A 16,669-nucleotide genomic window follows, 5' to 3' on the forward strand; every position below is an offset into this window, starting at 1 on the left:
TATATAGTTAAGTACGGTATGATATAAATAATATTTTATGCATACTTGTTACGTATACTTATTCTATTAAATATATATATATTTTTATTTATTATAATATTTTTACTTTAATTACTATTATTTAAACCTAAAAATATTAATATTTTTTCTAATGAAAGCATGTATTATTTAATTTAAATTATAATTAATTTTTAATTTGACTTAATTAGTTTTTAATAATGTTTTATTATATTATAATCATGTTTTAATTTGGGACTCAAACAATCAACTTTTCTAGCTCACATTTCATGTCTTTTCGCATTAGTTCGTCACACTGTTGCACGAAGGCAATAAGCACTGCTCTCGGCGTGTAAGTGGGTTGAGTGGGCGTGGCACTTGAATGGGCGACTGTCGGCTGGCAGCTTGTTGCCTGTTGCTTGTCAGTTTCGCTCGTGTTCTCGCTCTCGCTCTCTCACTCACCTTTTTGGTCCTCTCTCTCTCTCTCCCTCTCACTGCCTGTAGCCAGAGGCCGCTGTTCGGCCAAGTATTTGGAACAGCTGTTTTGCTAGCTGACTTCGTATAGATTAAACAGAAATAACATAAACATCTCAGCCACAGCAAATTGTTTCTTGTATAAACTTATTTTTGAGTAGTGGCTCGCTAAGTGCCCAAGACACATACATATCTAATATGGGAACTGTGTAATAGACTTGATAAAAATAACACAAGTCTTAATATATGTATTTATATGCATATTTTAAATGCCTGCCCAGACATTCATTTCATTCAACTTGAACTTGGCAAAAATGATGATTTAATGAATGAAATGGCAGCCAAGAAAACGTTACTCAACACTCACATTCACTCATATGTAAATGTCTGCTAGAGAGAGAGAGAGGTAGAGTGAGTGTGATGTATTCAATTGGAAGCGCTTGATATAAGTTTCTTTCAAGTTGAAAAGTTTCATTCTATGATGCGCAGGATGCGTAATGTAAATTATTGTGCATTGCAAATCCTTTTTGCAGCCTTCTTTGCCCTTCCCCTTGCTTCATCCTTGTAAGAATAAACATTGAGCCAACTTTGAGCATAAATTAGCCATGTGTGTGAGCCCCCTTCGACGATGCTGTGTGTGTGTGTGTGTGTGTGTGTGTGTGGCTGGTTGATGCCCACCACTGCAATGCAGCGATAAAGTGCTGCATATTAAAATCTTTCTATGCCTCGAAATGAATTTTGCGAAGGCACCAAACAAAAGCCCGACTTGCGTTGCAAATAAGGATACGCTACGCTCTGCTCTGCTCTGCTCTGCTCAGCTCTACTCAGCTCTGCTATGCATGCATAGAATGCTCAGCCACAATGAAGGATTTTGCGATGCGTGTTTGGTGCTTGGCGCACTTTGTTTTGGTTTAGCCAGAGCAAACCGGAATGAATATGCGTAACTCTAGATTTCAGTTTCCAGTTTCCAGTTGGCTAATGCCCAGCTACAGCATCCCATCTAAGTATAACAAATTGTTTATGCAAGCGCAACGTGATTTCATTCCAGCCGACTGCATCTATATGGCACTGACTTCTAATCCATGCATTTAAGACTATTTACTCGAAGCTTGTTTCATAAGCAAATACGGCCAGAAATATTTATCTAAATGGCAGTTTATAAAAGCATTTAAAATAATAAATGATTTAAGAACTTTAACTGCTACGAGTTTGAAATGTTTGATCAAACAACTTATGGAGATGAAAATTTGATATTTTATTTTATATTATTTCATATTTTTTGGAATTTATTTATCCCACATTTTGAATAGATATGTTTGTATATATAGCATAAAATGTAAATCTAGTTTTTTATATGTCACATTTCCTTAGACTTAGCTTTTCATATAAAACATATACATATATGTATGTATTACACCTATATCTTACATATTCTTGGCATTATATATGTTAACTTTCAGGCAACAGTCTTTCATAAATCGGCACAGATATATCGGATTTATTCTTCTCCTTTTAAATTTTGTCTTTCTTTTGTCTCTCCATGTTAGCTGGCTGTTATTATAACATAACTTTCTTAGCTAACATTATTCTGTACATGCGCTGCTTATGTCGCCTTCACTAACAGCACGCTGTTAAGTCTCTCTTAAATAACATTTTGACCTCCTCCAATTCATTTCTGTTCACCTGGTGCCTCGGCTCGCCAGCTGTCGCCTCGTGTGTCGATGTAATAAATATGTATTTTATTTGTGCGTCGATTGTTTACATTTTTTTTTTCATAGCTCGTTAAAATGTTGCCATTGAAATGAAAGTAGACCAGCTTATTTTATGTTCAAAAGAACTTTTTTATTGAATTATATAAACGGTTTTTTTTATTACCTACTTAATTTTGATGATGTATATATTTACAAATAAAAATGTTTTAAATTGTATATTTTTTCTAGTGTATAAGCAAATAATGTATATATATCATATTATGTACATATATATTATTTATATAATTTTTAAATTATTGTATTTTTACAAATTAAAGAATCTGCTAAAGTAAAAAAAAAAAAAAATGGTTCCATGCCACTATTTTTCTCACCTGCTCAAAAGTGTGCAACAAAATGTTTTAATGCATTTTTTATCTTTATATATAAATATATATATTTTTATTTCGCCTACCTTTCTTTTGAATGCGCTGTGCCCCTCCATTTGGCAGTGTCTCTGGTACGCGTTCAATTTTTTGTTGGACATGATAATTTGTAAATTTCCTCGACAATGGCCGTGACAATGATTATGCCCACAAAAAACTTTTCCAGAGCCATGGCAAATGGCCTTTTTGTTTTGCCTGTCTCGCTGCCTGCTCTGATTTTGACCAGCTGCAGCTTGGCTTCTGCTGATATTTTTTTTTTGGCTGTTTTGGTTGTTTGTGTGTCTCTAGTTGCTGTGGATAAAGTTTTGGCCAAGGTGGCGTACTAACAAAACTTTTCCATTTACTCAAAGAGATGAACTGCCCGCGCGCTTCAAGGCGAATTTTCTTTGGGGCGCGCGTTAATCCTTTTAGAGCTGCGCAAAGGCTGCAAGCATCCAGAGTAGCGAGCACTTCGTCAGCTATTTATTGAAAGAGCAGCCCAAAGGCGCATTATCTTCACCTCAAAGTGCTTTATCGATGGCTGGGCAAAGCCAAGACTATGTGTGTGTATGTGTGTGTGTGTGGGTGTGTCTGTTAAAGCATTCTTTGGCAGTTTGGCGGAACTAATTAAGTTCAATTTAAATGAAATACGAGCTGCGATTTGGCCAGACGTACGGAACGTGGCGAGGAGCATCGAACGAGCATCATAAAGTCACAGTGAGAGTAAAAATAATGCACGCACACATCACATGTCCAATGGGCCGTATACGCAATCTGAAACTGGGGCTACGCTGCTGCTGCTGCCGCTGCTGTTGCTGCCGCTGCTGGGAGCTGCTGTTAAATTAATGCCAGCTCGTAAGTTTAACAAGGAATTCAATTTTTTTTGCGCCGCACCACGCAAGTAAGACGAATAGTGGATACTTTCTTGAGGGCGTCGCTACGCCACGCCCCCCCCCCTCCACACCCGAACCCCCAAATTCGCAGCCTCTTCTTTGCCAGAGCAGCCGTGCACACACACACACACACACACGTTTGTTTGCCTCAATCTCTCAACGTCCTCCTGGCAGGATGCCTGGCTGCCTCCTTTTGTCCTTCTTTTGTTTCGCAGCGTGTGTTAGTGTTATTTTCGCTCGATGAAAATTGATGCGAAAGTTTTCACCATTAAATAGTTCTCTTCGAATTGAAATGTGAATGCATTGCATTTTATTTTTTGTTTTTTATTTGTTTGTTTTCTTCCTTTTGTATTCATATATTAACAGATTTCTTAAAAATGCAATAAATTTCATATGCATTAACCCCATTCCATCAAATTAATTTATATATATATATTTTTTTTTTTTTCAATTTTTTCCGAATTTTTTTGTTTCTTTTTTTAGCAAATAAACTTATATTTAATTTTAATTTTTTTGTTTGTTTTGTTTTTGTTTTCTTATTGTTTTGTTTTAATCTCTGGCTTCTGTACAACAGCTTAGCTATGTTTGTATCTTATTTTGCATAGATGCTACATAAATGTAATCGAAATCATTATCATCACCATTTAAAGAAACATTCACAATAGTCAAATCGTTTTTGGTTATATATATTTTCCCATTTATTCTTTAGCTTCTTTATCTATGTCTATGAGTAGCTTCTGCTTTCTCCATTCTTCTCCTTTCTCCATTCTCCATTCTCTTGTTCTGTATGCTAGTTACGTTGCTTGAGTTTTGAATTACAATTAAACTAAATTCAGTATTTCAAGTCTTTTGTCCTTTCGGTTCCATTAAACTACATTTAAACATATTACATATGCTGTATTAACAAGAGAATTTTTATTTATATATTTTATTTTGTTATAACTGTGACTTCGGCCCGAATTAAGTAGAAAACACTTTGAATCAATTGGTAAATAATTATTTGCTTTGTTAACAAATCTCTTTGGCCTTGCTTTTAACTACAATATAAGCATAATAATCATAATGATAATAATAATAATTGTAATAATAATAAAACTTATCCATATATTTACCTCTAATAATTTAACATAATTTGTGCTTAAGTCTTATTTAGTTTTCCCCCATTTTCATATGTTAGCATTACAAACTAAATAAATACATGCTCGTACCATAGCTGTCACTGTGTGTGCGTGTGTGTGTGTATGTGAAAGAATTATATGTTAAGTTTATAAATTAATTTAAAATTAATTTAATTAGCCATCTTAAAAATACACACACACACAAATAAGTATTCTCTATTATGCGGGGAAGACATTTTAGTTTCGAATACTCGTTCACGTTGTGTATAGAGAGTATATGTGTTCTGTTGTCATGTTTATATAGAATATGATAGAAAGAGTCTAGAAATTTTGCAAAGGTATTTTTAATTTTTGTCTTTTTTTGTAAGGTCTAAAAGATCTTTGAATTTAAGAGATAAAATTTTATAATAGAACCTCTTTAGAGGTTTCCTATATATATGATAAAAGAACAGCATGTTAAAGATCTCCCATTAAATAATCTAGCTCTTTTATTAAACGTGAACGAGTATTATGCAGTCGATATCAACCGATTGCCGTATTTGTAATTGTTTTTCTCTTCTATTCCTTCTGTTTTCGCTGTATAAAAATCTATGCTCATATGCTTTACATGCCATTATAATCGAGATATATTCATCAAGTGCGATAGTTATACGTTTAAAAAACCAGCAAGATAATCTATATATATATATAGACTATATATCATTATATATATATAGTTAGTATATGCGTGAGACACACTGATAGACTTTGAGTATTGGAATTTTTGTATTCCCTTCTCTCACTCTCCCTTCCTCTTTCTCTCTCGCTCTATCGCTTGGTGGTGATTAAATGTTCTTAGACTCTAATGTTAATTCACACATTATGTAAGTTATTCGGGAACAGCTTGCTTAGGGGTTTAGCTGAGACAATTAGTCCAACAACACACAGTTCTACACGTACGAGATGTGAAATTTATACTACTTTTATTTTATATATATATATATATTAATTATGCTTGTATGACTGTCTTCTTACTATATATAAGTATGTATTTGTTTGTATGTGTGTGTGTACCTGCATTTGTCCTTTTACATAAATGTTATTTTTTCGCTCTTAGTTTAGTTTTCGCTTTTTATTGTACAAATTAAATTTTGGCATATTGATTGAGTAGTTCGAAATTCCTGCTCTAACTTTTTATTTGTTTTTCTTTTCTTATTTTTTTTTTCATACCAGTTTATTGATTTTCTCTCTCTCTTTTCCTTATTTCTTCCCCTTTCCGTTCACTCTCTCTTCCTGTGTTTAATTAATTAGTTCGCTTAGCTACTTATCTCTAGAATTTATTTTAAATGCTTTTCCTTTTCGTTTTTTCTTTATTTTAATGCAATTTTGGCAGACCTATGTGAGTATAAGCTTTACATATGTTTAGCTCTGTGTGCTTGTGTGTGGGTGTGTGTGCGTGTGACTCATTCTAGATGTTATATCAAAATTTCTGCTCATATTTATGTTCACTGCAAGTTATTCGTGCCAAAAAGTATTTCCATTTATTGTCTGTCTGCATATGGTTCGAAATTTGGACGTCTATAGCGAAGCAAGAAACTATGGATTGAATATTTTTGAACGTTAAATAAATACGTTGCCTCGAAACATAAATACAGTCAAACTTGGGCACACTCAGAGAAAAAGGGGTTGTGTTCTGGTTCTGGTAAGGGCACACCCAAAGGAGTAAAATTCTGCTACTTTAATTTTGACAAAGTTCGTTTAAACACCTAGCTAGATTATTTTTCCAAGTGTAGCTGAAATGCTTTTACTTTTCTTTTGACAAAGTTGTATTGAATTGGTGTACTATCTTGCTAGGTTTTTTCTTCAAGTGTACCAAGTATATAGTGCGTGCTGCTCCAGTACCCCATACCCCTCACGTGGGCATTAAGCTCCATTATAATTTTATTTATTTTCCTGCTCATTTAACTTTTATCTGGGAACGGCAATCACAATTATTCAATAGCGGAAATCCCAGCGAAAGGCGAAAGGCGAACGCAGACAGCAAACGCCAGGCGTGACAATCGTGCGGGCTGCAAGAGCATGCAAGGGCCTTTTCAAATTGATAAACATACATACATACACATACAAACAGTCTCAGACATTCATCAGCCCAAAGATATGTATAGTCCATGGCTGAGCTGTTGGCCTCTCTGATTGCTTTGCTTTTGGTGAATTTTCGACTTTTTAGTTGCGCTGCTTGCAAATTTCTTTGTCTTTGCTCTGGCTTGAATTGAATTTCGAAATATATTTAATTTCGTTTTTAATTACTTTCACTCAGCACAGTCAGTCAATCGAATAGACGAAGAGGATTTCTTTTTTTCTCTTTTTGCTCGCTTTGCCTGCAGCTGCGTTTATCTGCGACTGCATTAGTGTGAGAGACTTGGTAATTACAGCTCGATGAATATTAATTAACACACATACAGAGAGAGAGAGGCACATGCACACACACACACAGACTGACATCGCTTCTGTCATCTAGATTTGCCCTTGGCAAAGGATGCCAGGCAGCTAAGGGTGCTAAGGGTGCTAAGGGTGCTCGCATTGCATTGATGCTCCACATAATAGAATTGTCATGATGTGCTCCAGCGCGGCTAGCAGAAGTTAATGGCGTCCCCAAGATGAGCATGTCACGCTCGCTGGGCTGCGACGAGCAGCAAATGTGCGGCAAGCACTTAAGACTCCATCCAAAGGCTGATGGTGGTGCTGGTGGTGCGGTTGGTGGGTTAAGACAATAATGGTACCTATAAGCAGATGGATAGATCGCAAGCACCGCAAGCAGGCGAATGAATCCTTTGAATATGCCAAAACAACTGCGTTGCCTGCACATAATGTGAATCTCAACTGGGCGTGGCAGCTGCCTCCACTAGCTACACCCCCATCCGCTAAGATGGCGCTTTAACTTCCAGCATCAGCTCAAGCACTTTTACTGAAAACGCTCAAACACTGCTCCAGCTGCTCCTGCTGCTCCTGCAGCTGCTGTCAACTGTTTGCGCTCTGCTTATACCCTGAACTAATGGCAAATGCGATAGCGGGGCATAATCGCTTCTTGCTGCTTGTATGTAACGCGCAGAAGGAGGCGTGGCAGACTTCATGATGTATAGATGGGTCGACCGTCTGCACCCGTTTGAAGTATTCCTGCTGCCTTAGTCTCAGTTCCGTTGTTTTTGTTTGTCTATTCGTCTGTTCCCCTGTCTCTCTATCTCAGTTTCAGTCTGTCTCAGTTTCAGTCCCAGTCTCTGTCTCAGTCGGTCTCAGTTCCAGTCTGTCTCAGTCTCAGCCTGTCTCAGTCTCTATCTCTGTCTCAGTCTCAGTCTCAGTCTGTCTCAGCCTCTGTTTCAGTCCCAGTCTCAGTTTCAGTCTCAGTCTCAGTCCCAGTCCCAGTCTGTCTGTCTGTCTCAGTTTTAGTTTCAGTTTCAGTCTCAGGGTATCATCTAGTCGTGCACTCCCAACTAGTTCGCTTTAACTTTTCCATTTTTTTTTGGCCACGCCCAGTGAGCGCTCCTCTAGCGCAATCACGTGCCCATCGACTTGAGGCCTGAGCACGCCCCAGGGAGCTGTCAAACGGCTGCGCGGCTCTTTGTGTCGTTCGTTCCACTGAACTAATTTCCCAAAAATTTTGACCGCTTCCTGCTGCTGCTCCTGCTGCCACTGCTCCTGCTGCCCTTGCTGTCGTCCCGCTCAAAGTTTTTCGTTATGGCTGCTGTTATTGCTGCTTGCGAAAGCTAATTAGCAAAACGCAAATCCTCCAGCGGACTGACAAAGCGACAGACGGAGACAGATGGAGATGCGAGCAGACGAACTGGTCAGCGGCATGAGATCGTCTTTGGGGCTTGTTTATCTGAATAAACAGCGTGCAGTGTCTTATGGGCAAGTGAGAATCGTTTTAAAAATTTACATAAACTAATTCTGTAGCTGATTTGAATAAGGTAATGGGCACTGGCAATACTCTGCAATCCCAAAGGGGGCGAGTGGGGTATGCGAGGCAGGCGAAAGTGGCAGAAAACCTGACGTTACACTATTGAAATGAAATTTCGTGCTTAGCTACCTCAGTTGTTGGCGTTTTACACGGTATGTAAATTCTTTAAATAAGATAATTGAAGTCCTGTCTATACTCTGCAAAGCAGTTTATCGCATGGGGTAGCATACAACTCTCTACATATTGATTTTACTCCTTACAGGGCATTTGCTGCTTGCATACCCTGTACTGCATTTATCATGTGGTGTATGCTGCAGCTAGCAGAAGCCATGTCATAGTCTATCTCTTCTCTACATTTTCCTCCATTTTCCTTCATGACTACCCAAGCTGTTAACTTTTTAAGGAGTATCTGCCTAATGATCATTTGTTTTATTTATTTATACCCTATAATTATTCTGATAGAAGCAGTAAAATCTTTTAGCTAGAGTCATCACATAAAGCTTTTCTAGCTTTTATCCTTTCACAGGGTATCTGCTAATTGCAGTTGTTAACTTCTTCTCCTGGCGTATAACACACATCTAGGATATACTTCTGTGCACACACACGCACACACACACACACAGTCAAACACACATTTAAATGTAGAGAGGGAAAGCTTCTAAACTAGCTACGAGTCGAGTGTGGAGTACAGTTAGTTATATATATATATATGTATAGATATAGTATGTATATCTGTGTAGATGTGTATGCCTGTATGTATATGTATATGTGTAGATGCTTGGACAGACTGGGCGCCATCCTTAGTACCGGGACTCAGAGCTGGCCCCAGTCTCGGCCTACAGCTATACGAGATGCCCATCCGCATCTGTGTAGGCCACCTGGACGCCAGCTCCGACTGCAGCGCCGACGCCAGCGGCGCTCGCATTGAAGCTGCTCAGCGTGGCCGGGTCGTAGGTGGCGCTCGTAGTCATTAGCAGATTGTTGCCCAGCGCCGCGTTGCTCACCGGATTCAGATTCAGAATCTGCAAACTGCCCACGGCCCCCGAGACGGGCACGCCCACTAAACTAGCATTGAGCAGCTGCTGCTGCTGTTGCTGCTGTTGTTGTTGCTGCTGCTGCTGCTGCTGCTGTTGCTTATTGCGATTGGGATCCTTGAGTATGCCGTGCGGCTGGCGGGGCAGCGTCGATGTGGCCAGCGGCAATGCTGTCGTCATGCTGCCATTGAGCGTGGTGCTCGTGGTCAGCGTGGTGGCACTGAGATTCACCGGATGCAGATCGTGCAGCATTTGCATGCCACTGCCGCCGGCGGAGGCGGAGCCGGAGGTGTGATGCGTAACATCTGGCGGTGGCACGCCCACGCCGACGCCCACCACGCCGCGCAAGATGCCGCGCCGCAGCGTGCCACCTGTGGCACTGCCATTGCCCACCAGCGTGGCGCCGCCATTGCTCGCCGCCAGCAGCGCCGCCTGCGAGGTAACCGTAATGGGCTGCATGGGCTGCATGGGCTGCAGATGCGCCAGCGGCAACGGCGGCGCACTAAAGTCCAGCGCAGTCGGATATTCCTGCAACGAGAAGAGTAAAGAAATCATTGTAGAGCATCAGCTAGAGTCGGCTAGAGTTCATAATTATGCATAGCCTATGCTCGCAGTGCAGTCGCCGCCTGCTCCGCCTCGAATTCAGCTCGGAATTCCAAAGTTTTCTCATTTAACCGTTGCCAGAGATAGCCAAGCCAAGAAGAAAGTGAGCAGCAGTGAACGGCTCGAGTTCTGCTTTTGTTACGCCTTTGTCGACTTCTAGCAAAAGTTTTTTATCTATATATATATATATATAAATTTTTTTTTTTTTTTTTGGCCCGCTCAGCTTCCAGGAGAACGGCGAAATAATAGCTGCAGCTGACGATTACGCATATTTATTTTCTTCTTTTTTTTTTTTTTTTTTTTTTTAAGAAAATTTCATAGTAAATTCAAGAGAATTTCAATTGATGAATTGCCAAGAGAGGCGTATAATCTGTCAATAAGCAGGTGGGACTCGAAAGGGAATGCGAAGGCAAATCTCTGAAAATGGAGCTCTTTGAATGAGCGATATTGTACTTGGGGTGAATAAGCATATCTGACGACAAGAGTTCACTGAAATAGTATGAATACCACAAAAAATAGTAGTAAATGCTCCTATCTCTCTGCATTTATGTGTACAAGCTATATACTACTATTTCTGTGGAATTATTTTGATATATACTCATGTTTCTCTGATACTATGTATTATTTCTGAGCATACTACTATTGTGATATATACTAATTCTTCTGTGCATACTACTATATTCAATGTATGCTCAGATTCGACTATATCTGATATATGGTACTCTTTTTGTACATACTACTACTTATAAGTATACTACTATTTTGTTGAGATAGTAGTATCATTTCTGTGTATACTACTATTTTTTATCAGACTACTATTTCTGTGTGACTTTATATTTCTGTGTAGTCTCTGACACTACTATTTCTATTTACAGTACTATTTTTGTGTATACTACTATTTCTGAGTATACTACTATTTTTTATCAGACTACTATTTCTGTGTGGCCTTATATTTCTGTGTAGTCTCTGACACTACTATTTCTATGTAAAGTTCTATTTCTGAGTGTCCTACTATTTCTGTTTATACTACTATTCCTGCGTATATTACTATATTCTATATATGTGTATACTCTGATACTACTATTTCCGTGTATACTACTATTTCTGGCTACTACTTTAGGCATGGCATAGGCAGTCCTATTTCAGTGATACCTAAGGGCATGCAAGTAGCTACAAATGAAAACCATAAATACCATTTTATCGAACTATTTTCTCTATTGCCTCACTGCACTTTCTTTTCCTATTGCTCCCATTTGCCACCATCCATATTATATTATGTATGCTGCGCTAAGTTTGCCTACTTCAGTTGTGAATTGATCTTAATGCTTGCAGAGCGGCTGACTAACAATGCGATAATTGTAAACTGTCGTCGCAGCAGGAGAATAGCAAACGTCTCCGGCTGCCGCTGCCTCGCTCTGACTGCGTGTGAGTTGCATGTTGCAAAGTTGCAGACAAGTTGCAAGTTGCGCGTTGCAAGTTGCTAAAAATGTGTTGAATTTTTTTGTGTTTGCTGCTCCCGCTCCTGCTCCTGCTCCTGGTGCTGCTGCTCCTGCTGCTGTTGCTGCTTGGAAGTTGGAAATATTATCTTCTACTTCGATTGACATGACACTTTGTGTCAGTTGGAAAATTGTTTCGTACCGAGGCAGAGGCAGGGGCAGAGGCACGGGCAGAGGCAGAGGCAGAGGCAGAGGCAAAGCCAGGTCCGGTCTGCGCAATAGCATTTGCCATAGTTGCAGCAAGTTGAACGCGCCAGCTTCAACTTTTTAAGAAGAGCAAACTCAACTTCTTTGCCTAATTGGAATATTGAGCAACTGAGGCTGCAGCAGGCAGGCAGCAACAAATATGCCGCAATAATTTCTTTCAATTTTTCAATAGCTTTGAAAGTTGTATAGAAAATTAAAAAGATAGAATTTTATAAATATATATAATAAATAAGCATTGCCAACAGGTGCTAGGCATTATTTATAACTTTTATTAATTAAAATTCCTTTCGACTTTGTCATTTGCTATAGTTGAATATGAATCACAAATATCTCAAAGTACTTTTATTTTGATAACTATAGATACAGTTTATTATATTGTGACACACACAGACATACACACGTTAACTGGCACTGATTAACAGTAGAAGAGATTGGGCTAGGTGGCATGGGAATTGGTAGTTAAGGAGAGTGGATAAAAGGACTTAAGTATACCAAGGCGAACATTTTGTATCAGTTTACAAAGTTAAATTGTCTTTAACGAAAAGTTTTTGAGCTGAGTTTGTGCGCCAGCAATTTGTTGCACTAGCTAGAATCAGCATGGCCTGTAAAGGGGTTTCACTCGCACTCTCGCTGCCCCCCGCTCCGTCCCGCTGCCTTCCTTTCTCTTTCTGACACACTTGAAAAAGTTTTTGGTTGGTGTGGCATTTAAAGGTCTGCTTTGTTGTCCTGTGGCTCGCGTGCCTCTCTATGCCAAGTGGGCGCTAATTGTGGGCGGGGCACGGCTCATTATTGTCGTTATTGTTAAAGTTGCCACAGCAGCAGGAGCAGCAGCAGCAGCAGGAGTAGCAGGAGTAGCAACGGCAGCAACAGCAGGGCAAAGGAGTTCATTTTGCGTAAATAGAATATCAAATGTATGACTAGCAGCCAGTGCCTGCTCCTGCTGCCGCTGCTGCTCCTGCGCCCGCTCCTGTCGCATGCCCATTTTCCTTTCGCAAAGAGCCATCAAACTTTACACATTAAATCCAGCGAATGCGGCGCCAGGACGCCGCGTTCTCAGCTAAAATTAAATTATGGACACTACACGACTCGATACAGCCAGCGAGCTAGTATATATTTCGGTTATTTATTTAATCGACATCAGCTGCTCTGAGCCTTGAATTTTAAACACAAATCGTCTCGAGCCGTGCTGAGCCTTTTGCAGTGGGCACACAGTGCGTATGCGCGATGCTAAACAACTAACTGGCTGACTTTCGAACTGTCCACGACAGCGACGAAGAGACAGAGAGACAGGGCGACAGAGAGACTGAGAGAGATGGACAGTTGTAGATAGAGACAGAGACAATGCCCGCACAAAAAACTAATTGAATTTCAAACTGTGCTAAACTCGCTAACAAAGTGAGCCATAGTTAAGTTGGACGAGTTCACTTTGCACATGCCCACGTAGTTGCTGCCAGAGATAGCCCCCAGTCTATAGAGCCAGCCTGATCCAAACACTCGCACACACACACACACACACACACACACACAGCTGGAATATCTAAAATGGGACAGAGCAGCCAGCATTTAACTTATCAAACACCAGTTGAGCGGCGGGACGAAACGACTTTTGTCTGTTCCATACAAAGTTTTTCAACAGTTGATGGTGTTGTTGTTGTTGTTGTTGTTGCTGTTGTTGTTAAACGGACATGCAGAACGCAATTGGCAATAAAATACAAATTGCCGCTTAAATAGTTACACATGTGGGTCCACACAACACAACGAAAACTGGGCGTTGGCCACAATTGCAAAGCATTCTATATTTAAGTATATATATATATATATTTGTATACTCGATTATACTATCTTTACTATACTATACTATGTATACCCTGTGCACTTGAACTAAGCCTAATCAAATGAAATTCGGCAAATGCTTCGATAATTTCATTGGCCTTTAATTGTGTTAGCATAGCAATAGGCCAAATGTCATTTACTCACTTCAATCGTAAGAATTGCCGATGCAGCAAGGCATTTGGCATAGTTGAGCTGATGTATGTCAGCAATGAAGGATTTATTTATGTTAAAAAATGAAGTAAAACTCGTTTATCCATGGCAATTTAAAGTTGATTTAATGCTACAAAATATTTGTTATTATTGACACGAATTGTATAAGTATATAGGAATATAAAAGTATATATATGTGATAGAGATGATTCTAAATATATTCTTTAATTTTCATTGTCTCTCACTAAATTATTTAATAATAATAATTTGTTAATTTAATTCAAAATAATTAAATGCATTTTTTAATTTGGATATTTTTTTAAAATTCAACCTTCCTTCCTAATTTAGTTCAATTTATATATATAAACTTATTTTAAATTGGCGTAAAAAAGGGTTTTTAAGAACTCTGCTCAAAGTGTTGCGGGTGATTGCAAAAGTTTCGCATTTATATATCTTAAACCTATTGAAATTGGTTTTTGGCTATAATAGTATTTTGCAACTGTATATAAGAGGCAGTAGTAGTTGTGCAAGAGCTTATAGGGTATATAAGTTTTGTATTAGGATTGAATTGAATTATGATGAATTGATTTGATATAGTTGAGTCCTTTCAGTCTGATTGGAATCTTGATAGTTAAATTGAGAAAGCAGTATTTAAATAATATATAATATATATATTAATTGTATACATTAAATATATATATTATATTTATATAATAAATATATATACGTATATAAGTTATAAGTTATTTTGATAATTAATTTGTAGTGAGCGATAAATATCGATATTTTCAATTCTTGCTTTTGTGATGGATATAAAATAAAAAATTTAAATAAAAATTGCTTAAATTGTTTGCGCTATGACAAAACATTTTATAAGTATTTTCTATTTAGCATAACTCAATTTCTTTTCCCCAAAATTAAATAAAAAGTTCTATATATCGGTCTACACATATTTATAGGAAATCTAGCCCCTTCAGCTCCACCACGCAGAGTATCTGCCCGTCGAGCACTCCCAGCTAGAGCATTTGTTATTTCTTTTCAATGTTGTTAGAAATAACATTGATAGACCAGCCAGTTTTAAGCTCTATTGTGGGCTGAGGAGCTTATAAAAAACGGGGAAGAGAAACTTGTTAGTATTGTTAAATAAGCTGAATCTGTGGCATTTGCAACATTGCGTATACGCAGCGTCAGTCCGTGGTCCGTGGTCTGTGGCCACATTTGTGTCCAACTGCTTGTTGTTGTTGTTGTTGTTGTTCGTTCGTTTCGCTTGACTGGCTGAAGTGTCATCGGCGACTGTGAGTGAATCCTTTTTGTTAGCTGTCAAGCATGCGATTGAAATTTAATTTGATTTACTACAACAAAAATTGTTTTTATTATTCATTTAGGTTTTCGGTGGCCTCGACTGGACATCTGTGCACCGAAAAAGTAATTTAGTGCTGGGAAAATGTTTAAGAAATACAAAAAAATAAAACCGCAGCTGTGTCGCACTCACTCTCACTCTCCCTCTCTCCCTCTCTCTCTTTCTCTCTCTTGCGCTTGGCTCTCGTGATTTGTTGCCGCATGCTGAGTGCTCTATATATTTTGTAATTTTTCTAATGATGTTTATCAAATAATTCAATTTGGCTCCACAAAACATTTCTTATATGTGTGTGTGTGTGTGTGACTGTGTGTGTGTGGGTAGCAAAAGGCGTTCAACAGTCCTTACTCCCAGAGCGTGTGTAGGCACACACACACACACGCACACCCACTTGCACATACATATATAAAGTGCCATTGTTGGCCAACTAAACCGAAATTGAATTTTTCTCCCTCGTTGACTAAAAACCGCAAACAAAAGGTTTTGCGTCCCATGCTGAATGACTGAATGAACATGTGTGTGCATGCAATAGAGAATTGTGGCAGAGAAAGCCTTGCAGCTGTCCTCAGATATAAACTCTCTCACTCTCTCACTCTCCCACTCTCCCCTCTCTCTCTCTCTCTCGCTGTCTCTATCTCTCACGGCTCTTCATCATTTAACTGTTATCCAGAGTAAACAAAAAATCGCCCTGGTCCTGCTGCTGAAATTGAGTAACTGGCCAAATCGCATAAAGCATAAAGCCCATAAAAATGGTCAGCAGCTAGCATAAATATTATTACATTAGTCGCCATTAGACAGGCCAACGAGCGTCTCTCTGTATGTGTGTGTGCAGCTGGCGAGAGCCCTCTAGGGATACACAGAGAGTGTCTGTCTCTCTGTCTGTCTGCCTGTCCACTAACTGCATTTCGTTCGTATCTAATTTATACAATTATTGGCCTCACAGCGACATAAAATGCCAGCTGACAGGCGAATGGGGTTGGGCTTGGGTCAGAGCTGGGCTGGGGTTGGGTTTGGGGTTTGGGTCTGGGTCTGGGGCTTGGCGTGTCAGACGCATTGAGTGTCGTCTTAACTTGTCACATTTACACCCCTTTAACAGCACTAGCCGTGGCAGCAGCAGCAGCAGCAGGAGCAGCAGTTGTGCTACCTCCAAATGGGGAACGTGGGTAATAAATTTCGAAAATTGATTTTGCCCTGTTTATTGTGAATTTGTGGAATTTATATTGGTTTACCCTAATGCGACAAGTAGATGCCAAAGATATGTCATGTGGGCATTGTCATTGGCATTTCCTCCCTCTGCCGTTCGCTGTCGACCTGGTCAGATAGCGTGTGGCATGCCACAGAAATCGGTTAGAGGCAACAAATGAATGCCAAACGCATGTTTGAGATATGAAAATCTGAGCACAACTTGAAACGGATCTTTAAGAGCCGAGAGTTGGAAATACGAGTGGAGCTTGTCATCA

At 39.2% G+C, this 16,669-nt stretch overlaps 1 protein-coding gene and 1 long non-coding RNA gene across 4 annotated transcripts in view; one reads left to right on the top strand and one right to left on the bottom strand.

Annotated features, from left to right (window-relative positions):
• LOC149268543 (uncharacterized) overlaps positions 1–16,669 on the top strand; it is a 56,210-nt gene that overhangs the window by 20,843 nt on the left and 18,698 nt on the right. The window lies entirely within an intron of this gene.
• The window catches only part of sns (nephrin adhesion molecule sticks and stones), an 85,330-nt gene continuing 74,228 nt past the window's right edge, over positions 5,568–16,669 (bottom strand). For all 3 annotated transcript variants that reach the window (XM_089471320.1, XM_089471319.1, XM_018011484.2), the window contains exon 21: positions 5,568–10,091. In XM_089471320.1, coding sequence (XP_089327446.1) covers positions 9,372–10,091 — 720 coding nt within the window. In that variant the 3' untranslated portion in view covers positions 5,568–9,371. The remainder of the gene's footprint in view (positions 10,092–16,669) is intronic.

This window comes from Drosophila arizonae, chromosome 5, assembly GCF_054131065.1.
Source record: "Drosophila arizonae isolate 15081-1271.41 chromosome 5, UAZ_ARI_1.0, whole genome shotgun sequence".
NCBI lineage: Eukaryota > Metazoa > Arthropoda > Insecta > Diptera > Drosophilidae > Drosophila > Drosophila arizonae.